We start from the raw sequence: 18,791 nt of genomic DNA on the forward strand, positions 1-18,791 counted from the left end.
TTGTGATCCAGGGTCACAATTGTTTAAGGATTGTCTTAAACTTTTATAAAAGAAACACCAATATGAGAAACATGTTCGATTCATATATTTATTATCAATAATCAGACTTTTCTTCCTCTCTGTAATAGAAGCACAACTGTACTGCCGGTTCTTTGCAGAAAATGTGTGCTCACAAATCTGCATACAGAATCCTTTAAACAGGGCTCGTCCAATCAGAGTCTAGTGACATCACAGCACAACATATTCAGATTGTCTGCAAGCAGAAGAATGATATTGGTAAAAAAGGAATGTTAAAGTGATGCTGAAGTTGGGATGTTATTTCCTCATCGGTCTCTGAGATTAGGAGGAACAGCTGACTCTCAGATGCTGAGCCCACAGAGGTGTTTTACTGGAGTATCCGGCTCGCTCAGCCTCTTCCTGCTCCACAAAGGGCTTCATAAGAATCTGCTGCAACAGCGCCACCTAGACGCACAACATGACAAGAAGTTTATGAAGCTTGTCTTATGTTCATGTCTTAATCGACACTGTTACTGCAACCACAGATGTAACTCATCCCATAGACAACCACAAATTGTAAATATTATGTATGTGTTATTTTTTATTTCAAAACGTAGGCAATAAAGTGCGCTTGTGCTGTCTGTTTTGAATCAATTCTACTTTGATCTTTTGCCTCCAATGACATTCATATAATATGTGTCCAAAGGGGCCATTGTACATACTGTACTGTACAATAATACTCACAGATTTATGAACTAATAAATATTACAAAGGTTAAAACAAACAAATAACTACGCCTGTGGTTCATACCTCAGAAAAGTCGTTCTTTTCTGCTTTTCTGATGGCAGATTCGGCCATCCAGTTCCTCAACACATATCTTGGATTAACTCCTGATTTAGATTACGGTACAAACAATCAATCATATTGTACAGAACACACAGTGAGACACAATAAATAAAGACAATGACTACTTTGCATTCTGTGCTGTCGAGCTTCATCGGAGTCGCCGTGTTGCCTGTTGGACATAAATTACAACATTAACATACTCATTCATTACGATGATCTGAACTTTAAGAGTACATGATAGAAACTTGACCTGGACAGGCGCTTTGAATACAGCTCAACCCAGTTTGCGAAATATTCCTGCGATGAGAGGACTGAAAGAGCCCACATTGACTGTGAAGAGATGAAGTCAGATCTAATGGACTGAATGTATGAGTTTAGAGTTGTGAAGCAGCAGTGGGTTGATGTACCTGAGGAACAGAGCCGTTCTCAAGCTGTGATGGAGACACTTCACTTAACTGTCTGACAGTCATGGTGAAATCTGCTCTAGAGTCCTCCATCAGCTGATGTCAACAACATCGTACAGCATTACATAAGCTTCAGCAATGAACACAAATACATGCACACTTGACATTTACTGTACCTTTAGGAAAAATGCAATGAGATATGAATCTTCCTCTTCATGTCCCAGAAGACCTAACTTTGCTTTAAACAGCTCATGGAATCTAAAACACCGATCCAATAGCATTGTTATACGACTATGTGTATAATATAAGTTATTGAGTAATATTACTACAGCGCTGGCAACCCGCATTTAATACTCACCTGCGTTGATAGATCTGTGGATATTCTTTCAGTATTTGCTGGGACCTGAAAATAATTGAAATAAAACAATAAATAATGATCAATAATTTGTATTGATACAAATAGAAAATGACATTATCACCTACTGTGAGAGTTGATCTGCGGTCAGCAGTGGTTGGAGAGCCTCTAGAAGTTTCTGGAGGTTAAACAGGCCCACGTTAGCCTGGGATCCTATACTATATCTGTCCTCATCGTCAGATGTGTTGGGAACAAAATCTACAGAGACAAACACATTTACATTAAAACAAAAACTTTTAATCATGCGTGAATGATAAAGAATCTTACTTGGGTCATATGATTCCATGAATCCAAATGGGCCATAGTCAATTGTAACAGACAGTAGACTAAAGTTATCTGTGTTGCAGACTCCTGAGAATAAACACACAGGTTCCAGAATTTGTGAATTTATAACATTTGTAGTGATTCAATAGAAGGTGTTAACTAGATTCATGCAGAAGAGAAAATAACAAGGAAAACTGAATATTAAAGGGGTCATATGAAACGGCTAAAATGAATATTAACGTTTGTTTTAGATGAAATGCAATGTGTATACACTATTTAAGGTTAAAAAACGCTGTATTTTTTGCATGGTTGTATCTCCTTTTTTCCCTCGCCTCTCTGAAAAGTGTAGATTTTTAAAAAAGCTAATTGCTCTGAAGAGCGAGGTGTGCTATGATTGGCCAGTTAACCAGTGGCATGGTGATTGGTCGAATGCTGCAAGCGTGTGTCGGAAATGTAACGCCTTTTACCATATTTGGAACATCAGGTTTCAAAGCAATTGTACTGAGAGATACACTCACCTTACTTGCGTATACATTTGGGCTTTCTTAGTCAAATCATACCACCAACTGACGTAGATTTGTGGGGGTGTGGTTACACGAGGCGTTTCAGGCAGGTCTGGGTGATCTTTCGCTATTAGATAGAATGCATCTTCTGTTCCGACACTTTCATTTTTGCAATTTCACGTGTCTAATACATGCATGGGCAACTAAAAACAAATTTGCGCCATATGACCCCTTTAAAGATGATAAGAAACTAACCATGTGCAAATCCAACCGACATCCACTGAGAGATTAAATGTGCCGTTTCATTAACCGCTCTGAAGAAAAAAGCCTTCACACAACATGAAAGCCACTAGTCATAAATCTAGTCTTTAATACATTTTATAAGAAATTTATAATATTGTCATTCCATTACACAAAGTCAGTATAATTCTGAACGCTAACCACATATTTGTCAGGGTCATTTGCTGCGATGGATCTGTAATGCTCTTTAATTACAAATTCCAGTAATGTCCTAAAACACACACAGTATTAGAATAAAACAAGAGTAGTAATGAGTTATGAAAAATGAGTTAAAGCTAGTTCACCTTAAGATATGAATCTCTCCAGCTTTAGTCAAGATCTCCAGTGAACCGATACGAAACCAAGACTTTGCAAGCCGCAGAACAACTGCTCCTGATGGAGAGACAAAAATGAGATACCGCAATGACAATTGCAATCACACGCATGTGTTTCTGCCTGTTGAACAGTACCTCTTTCTTGTTTAACATTGCCGTTATAAAACGGATCTCTCCATACGGGCTCCTCGCTCACCACCAGACTACACACAACACAAATTTTGCATAAGAGGACACTTCCGTTTTGATCACTAATACTATAGTTCAAATTATATATGGTGTACTGTCTGTCATGAACCTCAAGGCTCTGCTAGTGGGAATCCCCAGAAAGTGCATGGCTTCACTGCACAGAAACTCCCTCACCGAGGAGCGGATCACAGCCCGGCCATCACCAGACCTACAGATACAAAACACCAATAACACCCTATGAAGATCACTATCATGTTTAAAGCGAGAAGCTTCGCTTGGGACAGAAATTAAATAACACGTATAGAGCATCAGAGGAGGTTATTTACCGTGAGTATGGCGTCTTCCCTGAGCCTTTCAGCTGAAGTTCCCATCTTTCACCTTTTCTGGATAAGAAAGAACGTAAAGAGATGTAACCAACGAATTATTTGTTTTTACATTTGCATCAATTCATGCCTTTCACAAATATATCATAATATTCTTGAATGTCTCACCCGTTGGTGTATTCACCCAATAAATGTGCTCTTCCATCCCCCAGCTGTCCTGACCAATATCCAAACTATAATAGAGCAAATAATACGGATGATGTGCTGGTTTCTTTTGACTCATACACTCCAAACTTTGAGTTGACTGTTAGAGAAGAGTTTCACCTGATGTCCTCCATATCTGTGTGATAGTGGAACAGAGCCAGCGAACAGCTTCCCACCACTGACACACTGAAGAAACTCTTCTTTCTGTATCACAGACTCATCCAAATCCAACACATTACACAACACATCCTGAAATACAAATGTTTATTATATTATTATTTATTTTGGCCAGATTTGTAAACATATTGGATTAGTTAAACCAGGCTTAACTTTCGTAATGTTTAATTTTGGTTTATTTCCTGTTCAATTTCACAGTTTTTTTATTTAATAGACGCGCGCGCCTGGCCCGAAATTAACTTCCGGTCTGTGGTTTTGGTTATTTTAATGTATTTTCAATTAAATACATATTAATATTTTATTGTATATTCATTGTATTAAATTAAATGAAAATACGCAGCAGTTATAAAATTATTTGCGGAGATGTGTCAGAAGTTAAGTTTGTGCCACGTAATGTTTATGTTGTTGCCTCTGAATAATGAAATGTGTTAAAGGTGAACTGTGTAAGTAACAGAGACCACTATTGGCGTAGTTGGAAATTGCAACCTAAAGCTCCGCCACCATCCTCTCCCTTCTATTAGAGTAGCTACGGTTGCCGTCACAGGACAAAAGGGTTCAATAAATGATAGCGGCCACTATCGGTGGTGTTGATAATTGCAATCTACATCTCACAGGCGAACAACACACTGAAGTTACGGACACAGGACAGAGATGTCGTCGTCTGAGACAGCAGAGAGTTACCTTTGCAAATCAAGTGACGAGGTTTATTTACAAAGAAAAACAAATTAATTAAATTGACTTAATTCATTATTTACTCTAATCGTTATAGTGAAAATTATTGTTACTTGTATAACATTGTGTCAGTGATGTATTCGCTTATTTTGCATAGCATTTTTTGGCACGGTAACTTGGTTCGTAACATACAGCCTATTTAAACCGCTTGCTAATGCTAAAGTAAGGCATCACCCCAATTGATCAATTGTATCTTCTCAAATCTTCGTTGACACTGTATTACTGATAAACTATGTTTGGATTTTATCCTATCAATTATTAAATTACACATTTGTATGCACAGAAGCTAATGTATTATAATATAATTTACACCCGATGTATGCAAATTATGATTGTAAAAATGATTTCTAACTTGATTTGCACACGGCCATGCAAAAAGGAATTATAGTACAATAACAAAGTGCTAAAAACAAGAAAAACTCACTTGATGCTCATGCTCATCTATTAGCTAAAGCTATCAAACAAACACTTCACTTATATAGCGGAAATTAGACAAACTTACCGGTCCAGCAGAAAGCTTGCAACTTCGGCGTCGCTTAGCAAACCCTTTTCCTGCTTCAGTGCCCTCCATTTGGGAAAAGCAATGCCGATGTTTATTCGGGTTTTCTGCCGTTTTTTGTCTCGACTTCGCCTTGCTGCGTCGTATTTTCTCTTTTTTGAACGAACAGATTGACGCTCTAACGGCTCTTGTGCGGAGTATGTGTGGTCCGCCATTAGCGCAAATTTTGCTTCTTACTGCAACAAAGAACCGTTTATATTTCTACTAAAAAACACGACAATTAAATGCTGTTATTGTTCTTCCTCTTCTTCTGCTAATCCTTCTATGTAATCGCTTTGAAGCTGCCCCAAAAAACAGCCGAAGAAGAAGAACATATTCTCGCGCATCCTTCGTTTTACGAAACGCGCTCAGTTTGTCCGTGTAGTGCTACTATAGAAACATGGCTGTGCACATTAATAAATTACATGTAAGGGTGTGCCCGCGGTGTATATACATAAAATGGCTCATTGTAAGGTAATATAAACATTTCGTTTCATTTTGTAAGGTATTTCTTCACCACTCACAACATAGTTTTGTATTATATATTACATTTAGGTGAATAAATCCTTCAAAATCCTACACATTGTACCTTTAAATAATGAGATGTAAACAAACTTGGCCTTTATAGACAGTTGCATTATGCTTTAAAAATACTATAGGAATTTGTGGGTAATTTAATGAAAATTAAACATTTTAAAATTGATATTGTAAATATTAACCAATGAAACAGCAGCCAGTGTCAGAGGCGCTTTCAGAGGGGTGGGCTGACACTCTGAGAACACACATCCCGTCACAACACGATTAAAGTTACCGTCAAATTCATCCAGCGGGAGAACATCTGTAACACACACAAAGCAAGTGCGATTGAATAAAATTAACATATTAAGTAACACATCGACACTTACGATATTCGTCGCTTACCTAATAATGTATGCGATAATGTCAGTGGGATTTCTCCTTTGTGTTTCACACTGGAATAAAACTCATTATTCCTCTTAAACTCTCCGTTACATTCTTTACTTTCACAGAAATCCTGATCATCAGTGTATGCGGATCTGACGATGATAATTGAAAACAAGCTGAAGTAATATTTTATCATTACATCCGTCTCAGAGACACCAAATTTACTGTTTGTATTCTCATTTAAAATGTCACATCACAAGAAATGTACAGAAACATTTAGATAATACGCAAATGTGTCCCTCCAGAGGGCGCTCGATGGCCCAGAGAGCCAAACTTGACATGAGACGCGTTCAAATTTTCAAGTATTTCCGGGCGTTGTTTACTTTTTTATTCTTTGAACCAGAAGTTAATAATTTAAATCTACCAATTGAAATGTTTGAGTACCTGAAGTGCATATATACATGGTTAAATCACGTTTTATAAATCATTTAAAAAAATCAACGCTTGTCAACTTAAACGACTGTGATTGGTTCATCCTCCCCCCGGTGTGAAAAGTAACAAGTCGCCAAATACAACACAGTCCACTTCCGCAGTTTACACGTGCAACTTGAATGAAACAGAAAACTTAAATATCCATAGAATTAAAAACGAAATCGTAATAAGAAGTATTATTATTATTTTATTTTAAATATTATTTAAACTACTGTACCCGACAACTCAAATTATGGGCCAATAAGCCTCAATATCTTTGGTCCCACCCATTTGAAAGATCCAGAATGCTCACTGCCCCTCTACCCTGTTTCTACTCGCTTGTTTCGTAACACGGTCGCTTCCGGTTCATGCTTTCGTCTCGTCACGTCACATGACGTCAATGGGCATGTGTTCTGGACCGGGGCAGCATGGCGGTTCCGTGGAGGAGATGTTGGAGGAGCAGATCAGGACGTGCTGTTTTTAAGGACTGGTGCAGCGGTATCAGTAGAAGAGCTTTCACTCACGCGCTTTTAATGGGCAGAGAAAGCGCCGCTTCCAGAGAGGTGAGACAGACAGCGACTGAACATGCGCAGAACACACACACCACATTCACACACTGAAGAAGGTCACCGGCGCGAGAGATGCTGAATGATTGACAGATCACAATCTGATACAGCGAGATTTTAGTTTTGACATGAGAGTCAGTGGTCTGTTGTGCAACTGTTTTTAATGTGTGAGTGTGGTCGCATTTATGGTTGGTAAAGATCTGTGTGTCACACACACACTCGTTGTGTAAAGGTCAAGAACATGAGCAGTAACGTTACACATGAAAGCTAAGACACGCCCACTGCTCGCTATAAATTCGACAGGAAATGTTACGTTATGCACGTACGAGTAAGACAGGAAGATGTTCGTCTGTAGACATTAAAGAACAACTCGTACTCAAATATTATTTGTAAATAATAGTGATCAATAATTCAATATTCCGTTTCTCCAGACAGGAAGTTCTTTTCCCTTATGTCCTTCCATGAAGGTCTGTACTGTACTACATGGTGCCCCTTAAATAAATACCATGAAAATCCAGCTAATGGTATTAAGAAAGATATTATTGAAATTTAATTTAGAAACCTTTCTGATGATGTACGAAACTGTGCCTTATATAAAACAAATAACAGCACATTTCAGATGTGGATATTGTGACATCATTGTCAAAAGTGTCATATCACTGGGACTTATGAGGCTGGTCTTAGTTGTTGGGTACTCAACATTCATTTATTATTTATGTGTTTCAGATCCTAATTCAACAGGGATTGTCACATAATTTAGAGAAATCAATGTCCGTTATAAGGTACGTCAATGTCAGTGTTAAGATACAAATGAATATGTATATGAATAGACTAAGGCTAGTTGTTTTACATCTGTGGTTTTGAGGATATGATTATTTTTAAATGTCAATTTCTCACATTTGATTATAGACCTAAAGAGAGAATCCTTCATATTTAATTTTATATTTATTTAAAACCTTTTCTATTATATTATCTTTCAGGCACCGGAACAGATATCCGTACCCATCACAGAGAATCACCTGTTGCAGTATACACAGTGATGCAAAGTTAAAAGATCCTTTCTCGCTTGTACAAAATGACTTGCAAAATTTATACGGAGACATTAAAAAGGTATGTCATAAAAAGATGTAATGATACTGTATTTATAGATTTTCTTGTGGTGCTAAGATTATACAATGCTAGTTTAGCCACCAATGTCATTAAAGGGGTCATATGGCGCGAATACGTGTTTTTGGTGTGTTATGAGTTACCCATGCATGTATAAGACACGTAAAATAGCAAAACTTTTAGTGTCGGAACAAAGATTCATTTTATCTAAAGCAAATGCAGACCTCCCTGAAACACACACTCACAAATCTACATCAGTTCGTTGTATGATTTGACTAAGAACGCCCAAATCTATTCGCAAGTAAGGTGGGCGTACCAGTCAGTACAATTGCTTTTGAACCTGATGTTCCAAATATGGTAAGAGGTGTTACATCTCCGTCACCTGCTTGCAGTATTCGACCAATCACTACGCACTGGTTAACTGGCCAATCATAGCAGACCTCTCTTTTCAGAGCGCTGACTTGTAAAAAAATCTGTAGCTTTCAGAGAGGCGGGGCAAAGAGGACATACACGGTATGTGGAAAATACCATGTTTTTGGACCTTAAATCGTTCTTTCATTGTCATATGACCCCTTTAATGTTAATATTGTCTGTGAATGTCTTATGAAGCTTTATTTAATGACGTGTAGTGCCTAACAACCCCTAAACACCTAATATTAACACAAATGCCACAAGGTCATGGTCCGAACACTTTCAAGGTCACATGCTTAACAAAAGGAGAGCTTTAGTCTCATCATTGGGGATTTTCTAAACCTTTTATGACTGTTTCAGGAGCTGTTCGTGTCCAAAGCGGAGCTGAAATCTCTGTGCGATTATTACTTTGACGGGAAAGGAAAAGCTTTTAGACCAATGATTGTGGTTTTAATGGCTCGAGCGTGTAACATCCACAGCAATAAAGAGGGGTAAGAAACCATTCATCTCTGTGCATTTGTGCGTAGTTTCTATCCTCAGTGTTATATATTTGACAAACATACATAGTAGCGCTATGATAACAGACCGATCCTACAAACAATTATTCATACAGATATTACTGCTTATGTACATCTTATGAAAGATTTGCAGTAATAACATGGGTTCCATAAGTTTTTATGTCTCTGCTGTACGTCCAACAGTGCGTTTACTAAGAAGCTGCTTCGCAACAATGCAAAACTTTGAAAAGTGATATAGGAATAGAAATGTGAATGCTGTTACGGGAACGTTACGTATTATTTATTTTATACATATATTATACATTTATTCTTTCATCCTCTCAGTGTTCTGCTGCCAGCGCAGCGCTCTATAGCTATGATCTCTGAGATGATCCACACTGCCAGCTTGGTGCATGATGATGTCATCGACGACTCGGACACACGGCGTGGAAAACACACCATTAACCAAGTTTGGGGAGAGAGAAAAGTGAGTATCCCTTTGTGATCCTTAATATAAGTGCTCATTTCATCTTGTGGGTCACAAGCCAAAAGTGTCTGATGGGGTCACGCAGAGAAGGGGAAATACTCCTCCACAAGAACTTTCTGGAAGTTATTTCTTGTTATTAACTTTAATAATGGTCATTATCATGTCTATATTTTTGTTGTTTGATAAAAGCCGGTAATAAACAGTATGAATGTGTAACTGTTAGGCAATCCTGGCTGGAGATTTCATTCTGTCAGTGGCATCGATGGCACTCGCCCGTATTGGGAACAACACTGTGGTCTCTGTGTTGTCTCAAGTAATAGAAGACCTTGTGCGAGGTAAGTCCAGTTTGAAGTATAATATATTTTAGAATAAAAGTGTGCTGTTTCTAATCTCAATCGTAAATTCTAGGTGAATTTATGCAGTTGGGCTCTAAAGAGAATGAAAACGAAAGATTCAAACACTACCTTGAGAAAACCTTTAAGAAGACCGCGAGTCTTATCGCTAACAGTTGTAAAGCAGTATGTACGTTCTGTCTCAGAAACAATAAGATGAAGTCGAGCGCTGGATATAGACGTTTAACACGAGCAACACTGTTTTAGGTGTCGATTCTGGTCAACTCCGATCCAGAGGTGCATGAGATCGCGTATCAGTATGGACGTAATGTCGGCATTGCATTCCAGGTAATGGGTTTATGGTTGAGACATGTGGATCATTCAACAGGCATTTTCATGGAATGCATTGAGATAATTCAACAAAATTAATTTGAAGATTAACTTGTCATTTGTTGTCAGCTTGTGGATGATGTTCTGGACTTCACATCCTGTGCGAAGCTTCTAGGGAAGCCATCAGCTGCTGATCTTAAACTGGGTCTTGCCACCGGCCCCGTTCTGTTTGCCTGCCAGCAGGTACAGCAGCTGAACACATTATATTACCACTTACCTGAAGAACTGATACAGATTGTTGACTGTTAATATATCACGTCATTCATTGGTTTATTAGCCATGAATTCTAACGGATTGCCAATGAAATACAGTTTGGGTTGTTTACGCTTTCACTATACTTCACTCCATCTTTAGTTTCCTGAACTGCATTCGATGATAATGAGGCGTTTCAGCACTGATGGAGACGTGGATCGAGCCTGGCATTACGTCCTAAAGGTAAGATTTGTGAAGAAAAAGTAAAAACATATTTTAGGACTAATGAGATTTTTTGCATTATCAAATTTGGCAATTCTTATATTCGTCTGTTTAAGAATGATGTACATTTCTGTTCCACAATTAATTTGTTTGTGTTTACATGATATATGTCTGAATATTTATTTAGTTATAATTGCATAAACATATATATATATATATATATAAGAAAAATAAAATATTAACATGGATAAATGTTGATATATAATTTAAATGATATGCTTGATAAATATACCTTAGTACAATATAAATTCTAATATAATGTATATAATAATTTTATAATATTTAAATAAATAAATATGTTTATATATTAAAATGAATATGCATATATCATCATGTAAACATGAAGAACTTTTATTCTTTAATTGTTAAACAGGCCTTGCTAAAACACAAAACAGTATAGTGAAATATAAAAAATACAGATGAAACAGCTGTAAAACTTTTGTTTTAATACAGTATATTGTGCCCGAATTTTTTCCTACAGTGTGGGCAAGCTCATTATATATTATTGAAAAATAATGTATTATAGATATATATGAAAAGCAGTACAGCAAATTAATTAAGAACCAATTTTTGTGTAAATAAATAGAACCAAAATTGTTCACAATGAGAATCGATGGTGATGCAATGGCTTTTCAAATAAACTCAATAGTCTAATAAAGACACTTTTAATTTATTATTCAGAACCCAGACATGCTTTTCACACTCGCTTTGCTTTACGTTTGACTCAGAGTGATGGTGTGGAACAGACTAACTACCTCGCCCAACGCTACTGTCAAGAGGCCATCCGACAGATCAGCCGCCTGCGGCCGTCTACAGAGCGAGACGCGCTGATCCGTCTGACGGAGATGGTGCTGAGCAGAGACAAGTGAGCCTGAATCCAGAGCTCCAGACTCAGGCAGCTACACACCTCGGCAGGTCTTGTGTCCTCATCCACCCAAACACACCCAGGCCTTCACAGAGATCAAAGAATCAAACCTGTATGCTTTACCGTACTGTAATTGCAGAGCTCTTTCTCTCACAGAGCACATTTAGCCTCGCACGAGGTGTGTTTCTGTGCAGAGACGAAGACCTGCAGGATCATTGTAATTCCAGATGTTGCATAGATGGAGTTGCTGCCGTCACGTGTGTATGTTTGTGGATCTGTTACAATCACACGACTAAACATCCGTCCACAAAAGGCCAAACGTCTTTCGTTTCTCTGCAAGATGTTGTCAATGTACTTCAAGTGCATTAATAACAAACAAGGCCTTAAACCACACTGGCTATGTACTCAAATAAATTAAAAGGTATTTTTTGAAGTAAACAAATTGTCTGTGTGGTTTTTTTTATCCGAAGTGTGGTCCAGCAAATTAGATCACAAAACATAAAAAAATCTATTTTTTAGAAATATAAGCCATATTTTTTTCTTCAATTCTAATGCAAGAAAAAAGTTAGGAATGTCTTGCATTCCCGAAAAACTTGAGACAGTTCTTATATTTATTGCTCAAGATTGATTAACAAAGCACATGTTATTTTATTTAAGACGGAATGTTATAACGAGCTTCCCATATTTGATCTTTTCACACTAAAAATATTGTATTACAAAATAACGTACTATTAAGAACAGAATCTACATGAATTGGAGAATTTGATAAACAGATAATATTAGTTTTTTTATATTGATATTTTTTTTTAGTATGTGCACAAAGTAACAGAAATTGACATTTATTTTAACTGTAAAAATAATATTGCTTATCATTAGTTCATATTATCTATTCATTTAAAATTAATAAATGTGATTTTTATTACTGTGAATTTTAAAGGTCCTGTAAAATAAAAAAATACACTGGCAAAATAAATTTGACTGAAAAATCACACATCACTCATTTTACATAGAATGATTTATTATAAAAGACTGTACAATTACATTTCAATTAACATATCATAAATACTAACTCTGGGCAGAGATGAGCTTTAACCCAGATGGAAATCAGTTGGAACACTTCGAGGTTTCAGAAAGACGAGAGAAATGTCTCAAGACATTAGCTTTCTGTAAGAATCGACAGTGGTCGGATGTAGTTTCGTGAAATCATAGTGCTTAAACACTATATTCAGTACTCTAAAAACATGATTCCTAGAATTTAAGGAGACAAAAAATCTTAAAATGGAGGAATTAAGACCTGAGTTAGGTGACTAGACCGGTTCAGATCCGATTTAAAATTGTGATCGACGCCTTTCAGTTGAAAGCACAAAAGCTCTCATTTCTGTCAAATACAACACGGCAGTTACCTGTTCCAGATCATGGCACAATAAAGTATTAAGTCCAGCATCGTAGGAGTTGTGTGGATGAGAGACCTTTAGATACTTATACAGCCAACGTATTAAAGATATCTACATGTTTGTTTGTTCATGATGCAAATACTTCTCATTTTTAAATTCATCGTTACAAAACGGCTGGCGACTCGCTGTAGGCTTCAAAATAAAGTTATGTGCATCCAATATCCAAATAAAAAAAAGATGATTATCAACAAAATGAGCATAAAAATAAGTATTCTACAAATGTTGCTATAAAAAAAATCAAAGAGTGTACTGAAAATAATAACAACGATAAAAGCAGAATGGAATTAATCAGGTTACAAATACATTTTTTTTATTTTGTACGCATGCCTTAAGTTACGATTCTGGGCGATGGATAAAAGGTCTTAAATGAAAGGGTTTTTGTGTCCGATATGTGGAAATGAATGTGCATGTAGAGGGGAGGTAAAGAAAAAGCGAAACGCAGTAAAAGCAAAGACAATCATCTACTGTACATGTCCACATGTGACTGCTTAAGATACCGTGATTGACATTCACTACAGAAACCCCACCACAGCCGGATAAACTTTCATTTTATGTACACGGACCTCAGATTTTGGAATTGTTGGTCCATCCTGTTTACCCCCATCCATCCCAATATAAAGTTCATAGAGGTTTGATTTCAATTTGCTATTTGTCAGGAAAATCAAAAAAACATTCTACCAACCTTCTATATTTGTATACTGTCAAGATTGGATAATTGTTTGATAGGATTAAGAAGTTTGGTCCCTTTAGTCGGCATAGTGCATGATGGACTCCACGTAGTTCCCGGGAAACAAACCGGTGACACCGTTGGAAACTCCCTCAAACCAGCCGTCATCATTCTTCTTGATAATGTAGATGATGGCGCCTTCCATGAAGGACAGTTCATCTTCTTTATCCTGGGCGTAGTCGTAGATGGCCACCACTGTCACAGACACAATTCAAATTAAAACTTGCAATGAGATATTATGTGGTGTCGCAGATTGTGCCATCGTATTTCTGACAAGCACCCACCTTTCTCAAAGTACGTTTTCGGAGCCCACTGCGGGTCTCCATCTGCGTAGGGGTCGCTGTAATGCACTACAGCTGCCTCTTCGCCTTCATAGTCGGCAGGTGGCGGTGGGGGTGGAGGCGGAGCTTCGTCAAACATGGGCACCTCATCAGGGGGAGGGGGAGGTGGTGGAGTCGGGGTGTCTGCAACTGCACAGCCAATAATGAGAAGTCAGGCTAAGAAAACATTCAAAGACGGCGGTGTGTGCGCTGGTCATGCAATCCAGCCGCTCGTATCATCGTGCACATATTCACATGCAGACGGTTAGTAAACATGCAAATCACATGACCAATGAAGAATTTGCATATGTTCACATCTGCTTCAGATGCTGGGTGCTAAATCGTCATCTTCAAACATAAAACTGTGGATGTAAAGGGATTTTATGTGGAAACTTGGATATACTTACCAGATTTATTATAGTATATTATATTTATTATTATATAGTAATATTATAATACATACAAAGTTTATATACTGTTCTCCATTATACCCTTCACATTCTCAACGTCCAGTTTTTAAAAATAGTCATCAGATTTGCTTAAGCTTTTTTTTGACGCACTTATAAGTGGAAATTCACATGAATTACTGTATTTTTTCCAGTACAAATATCTAAAAAACCCTCCTAAATCAAAGTAGAAGCAAAATGTAAAGATATTATGAAATGACATTTATTAAAAAAGTGTGTTTAAATATGAAAGAAAAATAGCTGCCATGAGTTATCAAAAATAAACGTGTATTAAAGTACGTAAAACATTAGATTTTTACTTCTGATGATCTAAGACATTTTAGATATACCTTTTGAAGAATCTATTCTTATTTTCCAATTCAAATCTATGAAAAGTAAAAAATTTGTTCTTTTTTTGAAGTGCAGGTACAATGTGATAAAACTAACAGCCTCCACAAAAAAAACTCTTCATTGCAATACCAGAACAAATCACAAGAGGTCAGCAAATATACTCTATAAATGTGTCCTTCCAGGAAATAGTTCATTTGTTACTGTCAATTTAACACACAAACACTGTGTATCATTATCATTATGCAGAAATCTGCAGGTATCAGTAACCCATAGTGTTGTTCTGATAAGTGTTTAGATATTGAATCTCTTCCCATGATGCATCAGTGTGCTTCAGTTTTTTTTAATCACACACACTCAATGGATGGCAGTAGGGAATCCTAACACACCAGACATGCTGTATTGCCATTAAATATTATGTCCTACATTTAATCCCACTTTAAACCAGAATGTAGAACGTATTTGTAAAAAACAACAATAAGCACCTTTCAAGTACGAAATGTTGAAAAACTTGTTCCAATCAAGCTAGTAAGCCTCTTTACAGTTACATAAAGCAATCCACACTTATGTTAATATGTGACACACTTTAGGTCCTCAGAAGCTTAGACTTCAGGCTGTAGAAGAAGCTTTGATCTGCATTGTTTGAGTTACGCTGAATGAACAATGGCAATACACGTGTCACTACACACACAGAATGAATAAATCTACAACATAAACACATGTAAATGGAGATGAGGGCAGCATGCAGCACAACTCTGTGATATATCAGCATGCTGAGAGATGCGGGGGGGGGGGGGGTTGGAGACGCGTGGTCTTTACACTTACTGTTCTCCTGTACTCTGGCCACAAAGCCTGTGAGGGGGATCTGTGGGGTGAGCTGGGGCATGGGCGGAGGTGGAGGGGCTATAGACACTGAACACCACCCCCACCACATAGAGCGACAGAGATTGAAGAAAAAGGATAGAGAGAGGATACAGAAGAGGAAAAATCAAGGAACAAAACATTAGTAGCTCCAAAAAAAGTGGAAGGAGAAAAATAGACCAAAATGTCATTGTAGTACATTTGTGACCCTGGGCAACAGAACCAGTATTATGGGTAAATTTTTGAATTTGTGATTTACATCATCTGAAAAGTGAATGGGACCCAAAGATGAAAATTCTGTCAACATTAACTCACCCTCAAATTGTTGCAAACCTGTGTAAATGAATTAGTTCCCAACCCAAAGGAAGATATTTGGAGGAATGTCAGTAACTGAGCAGATCTCGTCCCCATAGACTCCCATAGTATTTACTTTTCCCTACTATGGCAGTAAAGGGGGGGGGGGGGGCTATTTGAAGTTAAGCTACAACAATCACTTTTTCAAAATCATTGTGGTTCTGTGTTCCAGGGTCAAATTTAGGCAGATTTATGCTGGGTTCCCACCAAACGCGGATGGTCGCGTTCAACAGGAAAACTTTGTTATTTTCATTTGAGTGACCGTATCTGACAAATATTTTCAACCTACGTGGGAGATGAGATTGACATGCGTTAAGCCAATCGGGCCGCCCGATTCGTGTCATTCTCACCGCCTGGGGCGAGTCTTTACGCATCTTTGCACTGACTTTTTGTGTAATTTACTCGCGTAAAATACTTAATTTGCGTTTGGTGTGAACCCAGTGTTAGAGTTGAATATAACGCTTAACTAAAACAGGAAGGTGAGATGCTTTGTGTACAGATTAATGTGCCGTTTTCTTTGTGCTCTGCCTCTAAGTTGGGACAATAAAACATAAAAGTTCTTTGGAATTCATCGCTGATTGTATTTGCAAATATGTGCGTTTATTTAAAAACAGCGGTTGATTCAGCGTTTCTTTCAAGTTAGTAATTCTCTTGATTCATCTGGTCCGATGATAATATGAAAGTCATTCAGTCTCAATGTGATTATCATCTCTCTGTTTAAATGCAGATGAAATCATCTCAAATCTCCATTCACAACCTAAACAGGTGGCCACGGTATCAGCGTTCTCTCTAATCACAAATCTCTTTTTCCTCAGTTCATTCTAACACGTGGCAACGGCACAGCATGCATAAAAAATACCCAGCTGACGATTTTCACCTTGCTGGATCCAAGTATTGATTTTTTGTTTGTGACCAATACTGTGTGGATTCGTGCGTGATCTTTGAGTTTGCTGTGGAATAGTGACTGACCACTAAAGTGCACAAGAGTTCTCAGTCTCTTACTTGCGTGCGTGCCCCCGTTAACATGCGTCTGCTGCAGGGAGAACTGCGAAGAGACGGACGGCGCTCGGCGGTACGTGCCCGTGGCGGAAACCATGGAGACAGAGGAGGTGGTGGAGTTGTGTCGAGATATCTGCCGAGATATTGTGCCGAACTGCGACATGGGAATGGGCCCCAGACCAGGCCCAGGGGCAAAAGCTGTTAGTAGCCAGAAAATAAAAACACAGACATGAAAGAAAATCCAGAAGAGAATTTGACCCTTTTAGGTAAAAAGATTTGAAGATTGACTGATTATTTGTGGAAACAGATACAGTTATATGAGGAAAGGTACATGTCACGAAACCTGTTAAGAACATCTCCATATTTCACACAGAAACAAACAGAGATTTTAAAATGGTCCCAAAAAAGGCTTCATTTCCTTCACATTAATGTAGCTTTGTGACATTTTCATGACAATTAAAGGTGCAGTAAGTGATTTCTTTAAATGCTGCTAATATTTAAAATCGATACACTACGGAAACACACTCCTTCCTACACTCCGCCTTCAAAATCATCTCCTACCCCATCGTGAGAGTTGCTGATGGCTATGACGCTATTTTGGTGTTTTGTGGATCCAACCACTATGTTTTTCTTCTTTATCACAGCCAGGACTTTGTGCAAACATATATTTTTTACAGCACAAACATTTAACAAATAAGCACAAGAGACATCAAACAAAACAATAAGTTTGAGTGTCAATTTCATTTTTCAACAGTGTTTCTCGGAAACTGCTTACTGCACCTTTAAGCACAATAATGCAATCCAGAAAACTGAACTTCCTAAATACATGTAGAAATACGACTGTTGTATTGCTTAAAAGTGAATATGAACTGCAGAATAAAGAGCATCTTTTCTGTTATTTTGACCTGTTTCTCCAGTTTTAATTTTCTGAATAAAATGCAAAAAAAACAATATTTTTGTTTGGAATTTGGTAGAAATATTGTTAGTAGTTCACAGAATGATACAAAAACGATAATGTTATCTTAAACGAAAAAGAAAATAGTCTTTGAAATGGTCTAAAAAAAAATCCCGCAGCTGTATATAAATAAATACAATATGATGCATTTAAGGATGAAATATGACCCAAACATGTTTTACGTGAGGTCCACTCAGCAAAACAAGACTAAGAAATTCAACGTTAGAAGAAAATTCTGAAAAAGCAAAGCTGCCACATGACACAAGAATCCTAAAGCATAGTTCAATATTGACTGAATTCAAATATTTATCTTTGCTAATGCAAATCATTCGGAATAATACCAAACATCATACATCAAGAATCCATAGATTCAAATGTAAATATCCACTGGTAACAGATCTTGTTGCCCATTTTAACCATGTAGTGTTTGGCCTAAAGGCCTAAAGCTGCACATGTGTTCCACGAGAGTAAATCATTCATTAAGCAAAACAGACATGTGAACAGAATTCACACAATAGAGTCAACAGCATCTGAAAAAGAAAGCAGTTGGATTATGAAGTTCTTCAAGTGGTCCTTCATGAGTCCAGAAATGAGACCCTGAGAAATAAAAGCACAGCT

The 18,791-nt window shown here is 37.4% G+C and overlaps 3 protein-coding genes across 11 annotated transcripts in view; 1 reads left to right on the forward strand and 2 right to left on the reverse strand.

Moving 5' to 3' along the window:
• Positions 1-74: 74 nt before the first annotated feature.
• LOC130413087 (protein adenylyltransferase SelO-like) lies at positions 75-6,408 on the reverse strand. The gene is made up of 19 exons (XM_056738041.1): positions 6,128-6,408; positions 5,926-6,044; positions 3,880-4,008; positions 3,724-3,788; positions 3,559-3,615; positions 3,342-3,440; positions 3,179-3,246; positions 3,014-3,101; positions 2,871-2,940; positions 2,685-2,757; positions 1,930-2,013; positions 1,731-1,860; positions 1,606-1,650; positions 1,424-1,505; positions 1,251-1,343; positions 1,094-1,173; positions 969-1,012; positions 808-887; positions 75-462 (listed from the first exon to the last, which is right to left on the reverse strand). The coding sequence occupies exons 1-19, from the start codon at positions 6,303-6,305 to the stop codon at positions 340-342; spliced, it is 1,707 nt and encodes a 568-aa protein (XP_056594019.1). The 5' UTR covers positions 6,306-6,408; the 3' UTR covers positions 75-339.
• Positions 6,409-6,869: 461 nt separating this feature from the next.
• pdss1 (prenyl (decaprenyl) diphosphate synthase, subunit 1) lies at positions 6,870-12,385 on the forward strand. The gene is made up of 11 exons (XM_056738042.1): positions 6,870-7,143; positions 7,873-7,928; positions 8,127-8,256; positions 9,025-9,155; positions 9,507-9,648; positions 9,872-9,983; positions 10,057-10,166; positions 10,248-10,328; positions 10,440-10,553; positions 10,725-10,805; positions 11,573-12,385. The coding sequence occupies exons 1-11, from the start codon at positions 7,009-7,011 to the stop codon at positions 11,711-11,713; spliced, it is 1,233 nt and encodes a 410-aa protein (XP_056594020.1). The 5' UTR covers positions 6,870-7,008; the 3' UTR covers positions 11,714-12,385.
• Positions 12,386-12,709: 324 nt separating this feature from the next.
• The window catches only part of abi1a (abl-interactor 1a), a 40,509-nt gene continuing 34,427 nt past the window's right edge, over positions 12,710-18,791 (reverse strand). For 4 of the 9 annotated variants that reach the window (XM_056737642.1, XM_056737643.1, XM_056737645.1 and 1 more), the window contains 4 exons: positions 17,222-17,416; positions 15,830-15,916; positions 14,175-14,360; positions 12,710-14,085 (listed from right to left, as the gene is read on the reverse strand). In XM_056737642.1, coding sequence (XP_056593620.1) covers positions 13,910-14,085; positions 14,175-14,360; positions 15,830-15,916; positions 17,222-17,416 — 644 coding nt within the window. In that variant the 3' untranslated portion in view covers positions 12,710-13,909. The remainder of the gene's footprint in view (positions 14,086-14,174; positions 14,361-15,829; positions 15,917-17,221; positions 17,417-18,791) is intronic. The other 5 variants (XM_056737644.1, XM_056737647.1, XM_056737648.1 and 2 more) reach the window with 2 other exon arrangements.

This window comes from Triplophysa dalaica, chromosome 23 (genome assembly GCF_015846415.1).
Source record: "Triplophysa dalaica isolate WHDGS20190420 chromosome 23, ASM1584641v1, whole genome shotgun sequence".
In the NCBI taxonomy this organism is placed as follows: domain Eukaryota; kingdom Metazoa; phylum Chordata; class Actinopteri; order Cypriniformes; family Nemacheilidae; genus Triplophysa; species Triplophysa dalaica.

What these genes read in the sequence shown, in the direction of transcription:
- LOC130413087 (XM_056738041.1), bottom strand. Translation starts at nt 6,305, where the DNA reads ATGATAAAATATTACTTCAGCTTGTTTTCAATTATCATCGTCAGATCC. An exon ending in GTCGGTTGGATTTGCACATG is followed by an intron (nt 2,014 to 2,684) that starts GTTAGTTTCTTA and finishes GTTTATTCTCAG; the next exon opens with GAGTCTGCAACACAGATAAC. An exon ending in TATTCAAAGCGCCTGTCCAG is followed by an intron (nt 1,013 to 1,093) that starts GTCAAGTTTCTA and finishes TATGTCCAACAG; the next exon opens with GCAACACGGCGACTCCGATG.
- pdss1 (XM_056738042.1), top strand. Translation starts at nt 7,009, where the DNA reads ATGGCGGTTCCGTGGAGGAGATGTTGGAGGAGCAGATCAGGACGTGCT. An exon ending in AAAGCGCCGCTTCCAGAGAG is followed by an intron (nt 7,144 to 7,872) that starts GTGAGACAGACA and finishes TATGTGTTTCAG; the next exon opens with ATCCTAATTCAACAGGGATT. An exon ending in AAGTTTGGGGAGAGAGAAAA is followed by an intron (nt 9,649 to 9,871) that starts GTGAGTATCCCT and finishes TGTAACTGTTAG; the next exon opens with GCAATCCTGGCTGGAGATTT.